Genomic DNA, 14,572 nt, shown 5'->3' on the forward strand with positions numbered 1-14,572 from the left:
TTTGAACTGTAATATATTTCAAATTACGGAAAAGAGGAATGTAAACACTTTTAAAGTGTGTTAACTCTTAAAGATGTAGCTAGTGAGGTTTTACATTTGTGGGTTCCATATTTCTAGGATACAGTTTTGCTTTATTTTAATTTCCTATCTAATTCTTATTAAGCAAAGGGCTTCTTTTGTATTTTAACTCTTTGAAAAGCTTTTTTTTTCTCATAACTGATGATAATTGCTGAGCATCCTTACAAAACTGGCTGTTGCTATTCAGAATAAAATACAATCTGTTCTACTATAGCATAAATGATTTTCATGAGCCTTTTTGATTAGTATTTTGCCTGCTACCTACAAATTAAACAGAGCTTTAAAAGTTAATCTGATTTTTGTTGCTAAAATTCATAAGCTCATATTTTCCCTTTCTGTTTCAAAATGTTCATTGAACACATTTTCTAAGCAACATCAGAATGTCAATCCACTTACTGGAACTGTGGCAAATTATTCAGATGGGGTAAAATTATTTAATTGTACTAGTACTCTAAATGATTGAGTACTGTTAGGGATCTAGTGTGCGTCTCACAGGATTGGTTATGAGTGGTCTTAGTTGACCAAGATTATTTCTCTAAATTACTAGTTTCTTAAATTTCTGAGATTTTTAGTAAGAAAAATAAGGGACAGGAACTAAGCTGCCAATAATTTGATAATACCACTTTCCAGTTCTAGGCATTGTTTCTCCCTTAGAAGACAGGGTAAAATAAGGACATTTTGATAGGGAGTATCTTCTCACATTGTACTCTTCCTTTGCACTGCATATGAATTCAGGTGTACTGAGGGTAGCTCCTGTGCCTGGGTGCTGGGATGAGTGGGAGGGAAGGTAGGAGGAGCAATACCGAATACTTAGCATTTAGCTGGCAAAATCCTCTGAAGAATTTTTGCAATAATCTCAAATGTGTCTGGGATATGAGCTTCAACGTGCTTACATTATCAAAGCCCATGTATACGCATTTACCACTCAACATTATTATTAGTTCCTCTTTGTAGGTAGGAAAAATAAACTCTGAAGACTAAATTATGTGTTCACATGATGAGCTTGTATCCATCTCTTCCCCTAGGAAATTTTATCCTAGTGTCTTACTTAAGGTTTGAGATGAATTTTAAGAAAGATAAATGTTTATGCTTAAATTCACTGTAAAAGACAAAATCACAGAAAAAAAATGGATCAAATTATTTTCAAATTTCAGAGATCTTGAGCAGAAGTAACCACTACAGTTTTAATGGGCAAGCATCCTGGATTTTTGTTCGTAATAGCTCTAAAATACGCTATTTCAGAGGAGATGTATGCTACCGTTTACACTTTGGCACTAGCAGCAAGAAGCTAAACAAGAGTGGTGTAGAGTAATTAACAAAAACTTAAGGTTCTTAATTTTAAGTTAGAAGCCTGCGTCAGTTTATTAATAACTATTACTAGGTGATAGCACTGAGGTATTAATAAAGTCTCCTGTTTATCATTAATGCTGTACCATCCTAATCATAGTACGTTTCCCACATTATGCTTTTATGTGTTGCCAGAATTTCTCACTGCTTTGGTTTAGGAACACTGGACCAGCAAACATGGGAGTAAAGGCACCAGTAGCACTTGAGTAGTAAATCAGTAAGTAAGGCAATTGGCAGAATATACTAGTGGAACACATAGCTGCTCACACAAGTTGCAGCGCTCTGAATGAGAATTTTCCATGATCTAAATTCCTTCATGGGCAAGTGAGAAGGCCCTTGAGAGGATTTTGCAAGAAAGCTATGATTTTGGTTAAAAGAATCTCATGATTTTTTTGAGTTTTCTATTCAGTCCTACTTTTAGATGTATTTGGGACTTAGGTTTGTTTCTTTGCATGCAAGGGATAGGGTATGAGGTCAACAACAGCAGGAAGGAGGAACTGCCCTATCTTTGCTTTAAAGTGAATGCTCCAAAGGACAGAAAAGGCTTCCAATGCCTAAAAATGTTATTTTATTGAAACAAAGACTAATTTACTAGAACAAGATGACTCTTCAAACTGAGACTGTTCTGATCAACTATGGCAGATCATGCAGAGCAGTTTGAAACTAATATTTCCATGTGTGTTAAGAGTTTGTGAGCTGGTTTCTTTGACACAGCTTTGCTTTCTACTGTACAGATTTTGGACAGATCTGTGATGTGAGCTAATGCTTCCCCATGTAATATGCTCTCAGGGAAACCACCTGTTGTGGTGATTTGGACCTGTCTGACCAGCTGCTCTGTGGGTCCTAGAGGGGAGCAGAAGGCATAGACAGTCACACTCCCTGTTACTTACTCAAGCTGGTAATAAAAATCTAATTTAGGATGTTTCTACAGTAAATTTAAATAAATAAATTATTCTAACAAATAAGAGGTAGAGGTGTAGTTGATATTCTTTGTAGTTTAATGCAGGAAAGTCATTAAATTTGGGTGGATGTTCAGTGAGAACAAAGGAGCTGGCAAAAGGAAAATGCCTTTTCCTACCAGAAATCTCATTGTGGCAGTAAATTAAAGAGCATGCATATAAGTAAAACACAAATGAGAAGCAGAAAAACCTGTGAAATCTAAATAGATCTGTGATACAGAGTTGCTGAAGTTGGTGGTCTGGTCTTTCACTTCTAGTCTTAAGGGAAGCACTGAAAAGAATTGTGAGAATCTGTGAATATGCATTGTTTTGTCAATACAAGCATGCAGACTTTAAGACATGGTAAATTTTATGTTTTTGTTTGGGCTTTTTTCTTTAATAACAGTGGCTCTTTAACGAAGTGTTTCTTTAACAGCAAAGTCTCCTGTTGTGCCAAATCTTCTCAAGCAGGTCTGTCTGACTTTCAAGCACTTGATAGCCTCATCTACTATTTTCCTAAGCATCTTGTAAATATATTAGCTGGATAGATGTCTCTGTGTGCTTGTGTCTCATTTTAGGAATGAAATGAGAAGTCTTGGTTTGGAGTTTTTTCTTCCTATGGGTAAGTTAACATCAGGCTTCTCACACCAGAGTGACTGAACCTGTAGTTAGGCTTACAGCATATACCTGATAATTCTGAAGAGAGTGATGGCTGATGAAACCTCATCAGATATAGATTTCAATATGCCAGTATCAAAAAACATGTGTCTGGTGGGAAGATTGATACTGCTAATGTTTTTCGTGCTGGTTGAATTAAATCTATATTAATCTTCTCATTTCTTATTTTCCCTTTTTTCATTCTGATAATCAGTATGAATTTTATGTGAATCCAAATGAGAAAACTTTATCATATTGTGCCTTTTTTTTTCCCCTGCAAGAAAGAGAACCTTGTTTAATATGTTTTTCTGAACTAATCCAGCATTGTTGAATGAGTTATTCAAATGGTTTGCTGACTTGTAAGCAAAGCCTTTAGTTCATCTCTTATTCAAGATCTTTTTAAAGGTCATGAACCTTCTTTTATATATTCAACAGATATGTTTTTCATTGTAAATCTTGACTTTAAAAAGAAAAGCACAGTAATGTGTAAAAGTAATCTTTTCATCTGCAGGACCCTTCTAAATAAGGAGGGAAAGTGCTTTGGTTTTAATTTTTACAAATGGAACAGTAGGTCTCTCACAGGTATAATAAACTGATATATCTGTGAAGCTTTTCATAAGATGTAATTAAATTCTTTTTGCAGAGGAACTGAAACGGGCAACACTAAAATGTCAATTTTTCCCCTGGGCTGTAATTAAGTTCCATTTAGGTGGGTCCTTCATATTTTTTCTTCTTGTGGTCATACTTATTATTGGATTCTGCCTTGGATCCCTTTGCTTAAAATAATGGGCTTTATTCTTCCAACTGCATAAGCCCATGAACAGTCTTTACTTTCACTAAATCCTTATCTTAGACCTAGCTATTTATTACCCAGACTTTGGGGTAAGGCAGATAATCTAAAACTGTTTTCCCAATTCTTCTTTTTGGTTCTGTATAAAGTTATGCTATCTACTAAAATCTGTGCAGTTAAAAAAGTTTTCTTCACAGGTTTTCTGATTTCACACATTATTCATATGTTCAAGTATTTTATAAGTATTATTTTTCTACCCATGTTTTTAAACTGAAGGGCTTTGGGAGTGCAGGATGAAAGAAGTCCAAATATTTGGACTTTTTGTATTTGCCAGTATGTGCTGCTGTGCCTGGGTCATTGAGACTAATACACATAATAGATTTGCGTAGTCCATTCAGGTTAGATAGATTTATGCGACTGTGGGGAAAATCAGGTAGAAATGAGTGAACTAAAAAACTGACTTGCCTTTTTTTTCCCCTTTCTTTCCTTTTCTTTTTTTTTTCTTTTGTGTGTGTGTGTGTGTGTGTGTACATATAAGCTGTGCTGGGAACTGCACCCTTAGGAGCTTCAGCATTTTGTATTGTACAAAGGCTAAATTTATTCAATACTGTCTAATTAAAGTATAGTCTTTCTGTGGTTGCCTAACACTGAAAATAGGAGAACTGTTGTAAAGTCACGTTATCTTTCTGGATGCTAGCTCTTTATTTACAAACAAGGGGTTGTAAATATAACTGTATAAAGATTTATGAATGCTTTTGAGGGTGTTTTCTTTTGGTATGAGAACATGAGGTGTGTTGCCAGACCTTGTACTAACAGAAAAAACCAACCTGGGATACACTGGGGAAAAAATCCGTGTTGGGGATATGAGGGTTGGGGGGCAGCCTTGGCTGAAGTGACTGTGAGATGGTGGAGTTCAGGATCCTGCATGGAGGAAGCAGGGCAATAAGTAAGATTACAACCAGGAGAGTTGTAAGCTTCAGGGGAGCTAACTTTGCCCTCTTTAAGGATTTACTTGGACAAATCCCATGAGTTACTGCTCTAGAAGGTAGAGAGGTCAAAGGAGGTTGCTTAACATTCAAACGTCACTTCCTCCAGAGATCATGGACTCTCCTTCTCTGGTCTTCATGATCCACCTGGATGTGAGCTTGTGCAACCTGCTTAGGCAGGGGCATTGGAGTAGATGACTTGCAGAGATCCTTTCCACAACCCCAGCCATTCTGTGATTAGGTGTATTGTGCCACTAGCGCATACTTGATAAAACCCTTAAATGACCAACTGAACATCCTCAGGCATGTCACAGAGCAGTAATAGCTACCTGCAGTGTGAGTAGCTTGAAAACATTTCAGCAAGTCTATTATATTAAGAGTGAGTTTATTGCCTAGAATGCAACTGGGAGAGTTAATATGTGTAACGTATAGATTAATATAACATTTTACATGTGAATATGTCTGTATAGATAGGTTTCTGAGTAGTTTTCTTCTAAATAATATCTCTCATCATATCCAAATGCTGTTTTGCTTGCTGTTTTGCTTGCTATTTTGTTTGCTGTGGTGGCAGTCTGGCTTTACAATGCAAAGGTCATCTTTTAAATCTCTGCTGAATAGCTCATATAATCTCTATTCAGAGGAACACTGTGCTTTTTGGTCAGTTAGCACTAGGTTGTGCTAAGGTGTCACTGTCTCCCTGCGAATTACGTGTTTCTCCATCAGCTGTTCTTTTGAATGTCGTCCATTTTCCACAGGAGGAAATAACATCACCAAAATAAGTGGGGCATGAGTGGAGATGTTGGGTAATGACCAATTAGGATTGATTTCCATTACTTGGTGTATGATATATGGTAAGAAAAGGTTTGGATTTTGTTTGTTTGGTTTGGGGTTTTTTTTTTGTTATTTTTAAAAATAAGATAATCTTCAAAATGGTTTTAGAGATTTAGTCTCCATCTTTGAAAGTTGTGTGAACCATTAAAATGAGACAAGGCAGAGGGTTATGAGGATTATAATCACTTATATTTAGGCATCTGATGAACCCAACTAATCAAGTAGTCTAATCTTTGAAGCTTGCATTTAACAAACGGATCACGAGAAAACTGGGATTGAGTGCAGCAGTTTTATTGAAAAAGTCCACAGGTGTGTGCAATTCCTTTATTAAAATGTTTTCAAATGCATTGGACAAGGAGCAATTGATGATCAAGAATTATTCCTTTTTTATACATTTTTATTTCCAAAACTATACAAACATAACATTGGAAAACTTTCCTTTTCCTCCATTTTAGCTATTAATAATACTGTAATGATAAGTTATATATCTCCCTTTTCAACCTGCAAGCCACTTTCCTGGAGGTGACATTTTACATCTTTGAAAACTAAAAAAAAGGTCAGTCATATTTACATGTGCTTAAGGTTGCATAATTGAGCATCATACAGGTTCTGAAAACCAGTGGATAAATGGTCTTCAAGAGTCGCCCTCATGGGTTGGAGGTTTTAAATACACATAAACTGCATACATGTGATTTAGTAGCCAAGACGCTCTCTGTTCTTTTTTATTTTCAAGGCTATCTCTAAACTGTGTGCTAGCCATGGTAAAGGTTTGTTTTTAGTAAAGGTACTCACTGAGTGAAAAGCAGCACTGACAACAACTATTGCTGATGAAGGACATGAATGGGCAGAGAACTGTATGTGTATATATAATACAAAATCTAATGTTTAAAAATGAACTTGCATCTTTCATGTAAAAATAATGTGTAGAATAAAAGCTATTTCCTGGACGGGATTAGAGAATCCAAAAAAACAAACCCACAAATATTTATGTAAGGAAAAAAAGTAGAGCTCAACATGGGAAAAGAACAGTAGAAGCACATGGATTAAATTCAGAAGCTGATATTGCAATGTATAATTACTGGAAATTCAGTTGAAATATAGCAACATTATCAATGAAAAATGAAGGCTACAACTGCAGCAGACACATTCAGTACATTTTATGAACTATTATATTGGCCATACAGATTTGTCTACATGTTATTTATTTGAATCCTTAAGGCTTTTCTAATGTCTTACATGAAAGTGCTGTCTGCTTGGATCTTCCATGCATGAGGGAAGGGGATAATTTTTCAAGGAAAAAAAAAATTGTCCACATTTCAATTACAATAGCACATCCAGAGACACAAAATAAAAGACAAAACTTTATGGTACCTTTGTTTCATTTATTTTGGCCCCCAAAAGATGCATGCACTAGAATTTATGTACTACAAGGTATTGAAATATTTACAGCATTGTACATGTGCTCTTAAAGGGATGGCAAATGGAAGGGTTTATTTTTATCTTGGTGGGAGTAGAAGTTTACTTTCCTAGCTTAATACCCATTCAGAGTGAGAGATGACTCTTCCAAAAAGAAAAGCCCACAGAGAATCAAGCTATAGCATAATCATAGCCAGTGTTAAGCTGTACAGCACGTTACCTGGAAATTCTTCTCTCGGACTTCTGTCTGAAATACGAGTACCAAGTGATGTTGCCATGCTCCCCTTACCCTGCCTGCTCTGTTTCTCTCTATTCCAGCAGGTATAGCGGTGTATTACCTGTTTATTTTTATTTCAAATTCTTTTGACATGTTGAATGGACATTTAATTCACAATAACCTGGTGGCAGTTTTTGGACAAATGATATGATTGATATTCACGGGGTTATGGCACTAAAGAATTCAGACCACTATAAAGCGCATCATAAATACTTCAAGTGGATTTAGGAAGCCATCTCTCTAAGAAATTCAGTGAGTAAGGCTCATATCACTGATTTCCTTCTGCTTTTAAAGGTAAAGATATGATACCCAATACACCAGGTTAAACAAGCAGAAGGCAGTTGGGAAGAAGATGCGGGCATAGGAGTCCATTTTGGCAATGCGGATATGTATTCTTCCATGCCTCCATGCTCCTGTTCGACAATCCTCAAAGCAGCAAAAAAAACTGGCACAGTCCTTGCCATCAAGACACTCATACCCGTATTCTTCATCCCTTTCTTGGAGGTGTGTAGCATTGTTCATTTGAATAGTAGCTGATCGAGGCCGGATGTCAATTGTAGGTGCCTAAGGTGGAGTAGCAAAAAAAGACAAAGATGGCAGGAGGGAGAGACATTGTTATTATCACCAGACCAACAGATAGATGGAGACTTATAGTCAACATGTGAATGATGGTTCTGCATGGAGTACATGGGAGATTGCTGAGGACTTCTAATGGCAGTATTACCTTAAACTCATTAAAATCAGTTGCGTCATATACTTTACAGGGAAGCAGCACAAATCAATATGAAGTTAATAGCTGTGGACAGCTGGCTTGAAAGCCAAACAAGGAAACATCAGAGGTTAAAGGAAACATTCAGAAATGTAATTGATGGTATTTTTTAATTTCTTATGGTTTGTATTTTACATAGCTGCTTGATATCTGAAAGCAATGTGTGCACTGCACATAGAAAGAACTGGAATAATCAGTGGAAATGCAGGATTTTAAATTAGGGCTGGTTCATGTTCAGACAGGAGCAAATATATATATATACACACACACAGAGGGAAAAAAAAGGAAAAGCTGGTTCTTTTGAATAAACAAGCTAGGACAATCTCTGTAAGACTCTCCACTTGTTTGAATAGATGCAGTTCATCATCTACTAATGTTCACCAACTAGAAGGTTCAACATGTTCCAGATTTTATATAGTAGCTGCACATAAATTTCTATACATGTATAGATATACACGTATATATTCGGAAGAAATTGAGCAAATGAAGCATTTAAAACACATTTGAGCACTCGGTGAACACTAGGATGATGGGCGCTGAAATTTCCTACTGATGGTTAGTAGGGTAAAATAACAACAATTCCATTCCATAACTATGCGTATTTGGTGTTTGGTTTTTGTTGGTTTTGTTTGTTTGTTTTTTGTTTTGTGGGGGTTTTTTTGTGGTTTTTTTTTTTTTTTTCCCCAAGGAATCTCTGCATTTCTGAATGAAGAGAATGTTTAGATGTGGCCTATAGCTAGATACATATCCTAATGTGCTAAGAGTCTATTGATCCAGTGATGGCATTAAAAATATATATGCAACTTAAACCCTTTCAAAACTCTGACTTTTTTGCATAAGCATAACAGCATTTGAGTAATTGATGATGGGATTAAATTTTCTTCAGGTCACTGTCAGAACACATTTAGTTTTATAATTCGGAGTGAAATCACAGAGGTTGAAAAGGTGGGGTCAGTGTTGAGTTGTAAGAGGGTGCATTGCAGGTTTCTGGTGTAGGTGCTGCTATTGAATCCCATGGCAACTTGAGAAAGAGTGGAGCAGAAACGTTTTGACGTTAAACTCAGTTCACGGGATGCAATAATGTTGGCCACTCTTGAACTTACTTCAGTTCGGAACCGTAGTGAATCATTATTTAGGCTGCTGAATCAGCTCTACAAATTGTCTAGAAATATGTAACCATTCTACTGAATTAGGAAGTTACCTGAAGTAGAATGTTTAGATGTCTCATTAAAAAAACCCACCCAACAAAGCACCACTCTCATATAAGCTCTGATAGTTAAATTCAGCAGTCGCATGCAGTGAATTTCCATTCCAAAAAGCATTATACCTTGAAGGAAAACATCCGAAGAAGCTTTCATTTTGTAGACAGAAAAGAGAATCAGAGGGTTTTGTTTAAATTAAAGAAAGGAAAGAAAGAAAGAGACAAAAATAATGTAAATTAAAAATATGTTTCTAAAACATAGTAAGTCAAAAAGAACTAAATTTATAGAAAAGTTGGGATAATAGCAATTTAAACAAGTATGTAATATAACCCCCCCACATTTTTGACTTGTCACTGTCTTATAACTAAACCTGGGCCAAAGACATAAGGTATCAAACTCAATTTAGATCTTTAATATTCCCAGGGGATCCCAATCTTTTATGTTGAACTGTTTTGAAAGAAACCATTCACAGTTTACAAAAACACTTTTAGTAGAAAAAATTCTTTTTACCTGCAGCCTGCATCCTGAACACTCTACTTCTAAGTTTTTTAGACTCTGTGATTTTGAACCTGGCAATCATCTACAGTTCTGTTTGTCCCCAGGTGCTCATAGATAAGTAATATAAAGAACAAGTCATCTGCCCTTTTATGAATATCTTTGAGACAACTCAGTTTGAGGTAGTTAATCTTGGCTCCTTTACTGCACTGTAAAAGGCACACGTGCACACAGCCGGCCTTTTATTGCAGCCTAAGACAGGCCAAGATGCATCACCTGCCAGCAGTGCTTCTTTCTTTTGACCAGAAGAGAAGCCTATGATGAAATCGTACTTTAGCATACCTAAAGTAAGGTAAGAATTCTTGTGCTGTATGTTAAAACAAAAAATACATAAATAGCATCTTCAGAAGTCTTTGAAGATTTTAGGACAGCAAATCTGAGTGACTAGATGCCTGAAATGGATTTGACAGTGCTCTCTATTAATGTAAACCACTTTTTCTTTGCATTTTTCACGGGCATATTTGGGCTGTTTTGTAGACAGCTAGGCTACTTTTCTCTCTAGGATTTTACACTAATTATTTTCACTTCAGAGATTCTATACGACAGACCTTTTAGTTCAGGTGCAAAAGGCAAGAAGAAATCTGTCCTGTACAAAATAAGCAATGAACTTTTTCCCTACCTGGGCAAAACCTTAAACACCTAGTGAAGGTGCTTCCAGGATTTAGTTATTGTGGCAATTGAATACACTTATTTATTACTGTGTAGCGCACATCCATAAGTAACATTGTTAACTGCTATCTGAATCACTCTCTAAGGGAGAAAAGTAGATAAAGGGGATAAGAAATATAAGAAAAGAAGATATGAAAACAATGAAAAGTAAACAGATGCTTAAGGGGAAATTAGAAAAAGCACACTGTAGTTTGAATATAAATGTTTAACTGTAGTCTTGATAGTAAGAAAAACAGTCATATCAATAATACATGCGTAAGTTAATGCCAGAGATTATTGCTAAAGCTAAGACAGAGAAAGTGACAGTCCTTCCATAAAGGTCACAGCGAGAGCTCTATCTATGACATAAATAATGGTTTTGATGATAGTTGTGATTTGCAGAACACTTTGGTTAAAAGGATCCTTATTCTAAGAAATTAGTTTTTCTGGCATCCAGACAACTGTAATGTACGAACTTTTCATTCTTGAGGTGAATTTTACGTTCCTATTAATACAAAGGAAGAGTATATATCACCAGTGTCTGAAAAGAAAGTACAAGCATGAAGAGGGAGTTAAATGCTTTCTTAGAAAATGTAATTAAATTTTAGACCTTGCTGCTAAAAAGATACATACTGGGTTTTTCTTCTTTTTGTCTTTATCCTTGCTTGGCTTTCTGTTGCTGACAAAGTAGTGCAAAGTTCCATATTCCACCAGTGCAGAGAAAACAAAAATAAAGCAGACTGACACAAAAAGATCCATTGCTGTCACATAGGAGACTTTGGGAAGAGATTTACGAGCAATTGTACTTAGGGTGGTCATTGTCAGGACAGTTGTAATACCTGGCAGATAGAGAGAAAACAACAGAAATATTACTTCAGTTGCAAACTGATATTGTTGGTTCTCTCTGAGAGGTTTTGAAGTATGCCTGGAGTTCAAACATATATTAAACAGCACATCACAGCAGTGAATGTGGATTCAGTGAGAGCTTCAAGGATGAACACGGGATATGAAACATTTTTGCATGGTCTCTGCAAGTGTTCTTGTGCAGAATAGCTTGGTTAGATTGATTCTGAGTCTAAGAAATTTAATTTACTTGTTTAGTTCTGTAGTTTACTTCTAGGAGGCCTTCACTTTCGTGACATTTATTTTTAGGCTGTGTGTGCTCAAACACTGAAACAAGGTGTAGAAAAAAGACCTTGTGTCAGTGAGAAAATCATAGTGGAGAATAAAAATCTCTTTACTCCATTCTTTAAAGTAAACTCAACACCAATCTCAAACGTTTTGTGGTGTTGGGATAAGTTTTTAGTTGCAGAGTGATAGCAATGCCAATAAGAAAGAAACTTGCAGCCATTTTAGGTGGTGGAAATTAAAATTCTTAAAGCATGTAATCCATGAGGAACTGCAGGACAAAACGTGTAGATTCGTATGTGTGCTCTGTAAGGGAATAAAACTGTTTTCTTTCTCTTGCTTAAATGAATTCTAGTTGTGCAGGCATGCTAGCCCCACACAAATTATCTGCTGCTTAAGTGATTTCTTGCATATAAAGCTGGAAGAGAGAGACTCTCAGGGCTCCTTATAAATGTAAAACTGTGAGGTCAGATTTCTCCTTGTGCCAGACCAGTGTCTCTTCTGGTCTTCATAAGTGACTGTACTCTATAACTGTAAAGTACTGTGACATACTTCACTGTGCCTTCTCCTTTCAGAACATTACTGCCTGTACTACAATGTGAGGAACATTAAAAATGCAGCAAAACAGTTAAAATCCATCACATTTATATGGTAAATTTCATGCCACTGATTTCTCCTTCTCAGTGGTACAAATAGACTAATTCTCAACAGAGGGAGAGAAACTGTTCTGTATATTCAAGTAAAATTTAAATAACAGCTGAATGCCTTATTGTTTCTATACTTCTTTAAAGCAGATGTTATAACCTCATTTTAGAGAGGAAATGAAAAAGGCAATACAACGCTTAAAACTTTCAGTCATGGGAGCCAGTGGTCCTCTATTCCTCTGTTTCTTTCAAGGGAGATCTGGAATGAAAATGCTGTCCCTTCCTTTGCATTCCAGTGCTCTATGCTGTAGTTCTGTGAAGAAATGAAAATGCAGAAGGAAATACTAAAATGATTCTCACTTGCGTGGATTTAATGGAGAAGTAGAAAATGTGTTTAACTTTGTCTAGTTGAAAGTTTCTATTTTGCTAATCCTTGCAGCTCCAGCTGCTTTGCACAAGCAACGTTAATTTGGTCTCTTATTTTATTTGTGGAACAGTTGTTAAATGTGTAGAAATTGCTAATTCTGATTATTTGCATGTCACATTTTCACGGATAGGATTTTAGATGCCACCAAATTCAGTTGTTTTTGTTGCCTGGAGGCTAGATTTGATTATTGGTCTCTAAAGCAGAAGTCAGGGTAGTACATTCTTCCCTTTTTACCACTATAGCACATAGCCAGAAATTTTGATCGCTTACTTGATATGTACTTCATTTGTATTGCCAGTCACCATGATATGGAAGTAGAGCAAGTAAAACTAACACATCCCTGCTTTAGTATACAGCAATGTTCCCCATTCTCTTGATGTTTATAAAAATATTACTGTCATCAGAAAAGATGCAAAAGTTTTGGTTGTAAGCAGTTTACAATACTCAAGATCTGACAGTAAAAAGGAAGAGATGCAAATACAGTTTAGGGTGTATTATTCTTTGGAAATTACTGAATCCTTTTAAACGAGGAGAGCTCATGTGAATTTGCCTTGCCTCTTACATTTGCAAACTGATGATCTGCAGAGGTGTCAGTTAAATGTCAGAACACTTGCATAAAATCTGGAAGAAAAAATAGCTCACCTAGTGATGTTCTGGCTGGAACTGCATCCTTGTTAATCCAGAAAGAGACCCAGGATAACACAACAATAAGCGTGCAGGGAATGTAGGTCTGAATAGTGAAATAACCCATTCTCCTGCTCAGGTTAAAGTAAACAGACATGACTACGTAGTCTCCTGTAAAATAAAAGGATACTGAAATAGAATAATATATTAAAAACCCAATGCAGGATTTCTGTATTAGCTAGGGTTTTCCTGTTGTGTGTCAGGGGTATATATATTAAACTAATTTACCAGATATATTCACAGCAAATACATACCTCTTCAACACTGGTATAGCTCAAGAACTGGTGGATTTTCTACACTATTAAAGAGAACAGTTTGGCAGGTTTAAATAACTTCAAGATTTCAAGGGTAACCTGCCTTGCATAGCACAGCGGGCTTCCTTCTACCTGCGTCATTCCTCATAGCTTGCAAATGCCTGGTGCAGTCCTCTTACAACAACTGACTGGTGGTGGTCCAGCAAACCTCCAGTCACCATGCTGTCCCTCTTAGCATGCCCTCAGCTCTGCTCTCAAATAATGCATGCTTTCAGATGTACTTTCTAAATTATTCATGCTAGCAACTCTTCTTCAGGGCTAGGCAGTGTCAATAATTAATTTTTTTATTTGCCTGAGATCTTCTATTTTATTATTTCCTCTAAAAGGATTTGAACCCACACCTCCTAATTGCCCCCCAAAAGCCACGCTATATGTTACTCTGTGCATAACACGTTATTTCCATTCAGTAGTTTTATGATTCTTTTTCCAGTTGTTTCTCCCTTTCAAGCTATTAAGTAAATTCCGTCTGGATTCAGGAGTACAGCAAAGCTTCAGGTTTAGATGTACTTTTATTAAACTAAAAGAACCTAGTTCTCATCCTCAGATTACAGCACTCCTGGGAAATCTTAATTGCAAAGAACTACAGAAACCCAGACTACAAAAGACTTCATTGCAATTCAGTGAAAGGCAATCCGGAGAAGTTTCAAACTGCAACAGAATAGGATTTGCAAATTGAGAGTAAGATAGTTTTCCAGCATTATCAAAGAGACTGTGACAAATGTGTATTCTGCTTAGATCAGTACCTTTAGTTACCATTGAGTTCTCTGTTTTCAGGCATAATTAAAATTTTAATTTCTCCCAGAATAATTCCTTTGATCCTGGTCACAGAAGAAACTTCAGAGATAATATTCCAGCTGGTGCTTCTTTGGGGGTTTTGATGG

General features: G+C 36.3%; 1 protein-coding gene across 3 annotated transcripts in view; it reads right to left on the minus strand.

The window, feature by feature from the left end:
• Positions 1–5,902: 5,902 nt before the first annotated feature.
• The window catches only part of GABRG2 (gamma-aminobutyric acid type A receptor subunit gamma2), a 66,847-nt gene continuing 58,177 nt past the window's right edge, over positions 5,903–14,572 (minus strand). Inside the window, exons 7-10 of one of the 3 annotated variants that reach the window (XM_061354083.1) lie at positions 13,336–13,488; positions 11,128–11,333; positions 9,417–9,440; positions 5,903–7,884 (exon numbers count right to left, since the gene is read on the minus strand). In XM_061354083.1, the coding sequence (XP_061210067.1) occupies positions 7,609–7,884; positions 9,417–9,440; positions 11,128–11,333; positions 13,336–13,488 (659 nt within the window). In that variant the 3' untranslated portion in view covers positions 5,903–7,608. The remainder of the gene's footprint in view (positions 7,885–9,416; positions 9,441–11,127; positions 11,334–13,335; positions 13,489–14,572) is intronic. The other 2 variants (XM_061354084.1, XM_061354085.1) reach the window with 2 other exon arrangements.

Source organism: Neopsephotus bourkii, unplaced genomic scaffold, assembly GCF_033783945.1.
Source record: "Neopsephotus bourkii isolate Nb327-2 ecotype Australia unplaced genomic scaffold, CSIRO-AGI_Nbou_v1 NB_716, whole genome shotgun sequence".
Lineage (NCBI taxonomy): Eukaryota > Metazoa > Chordata > Aves > Psittaciformes > Psittacidae > Neopsephotus > Neopsephotus bourkii.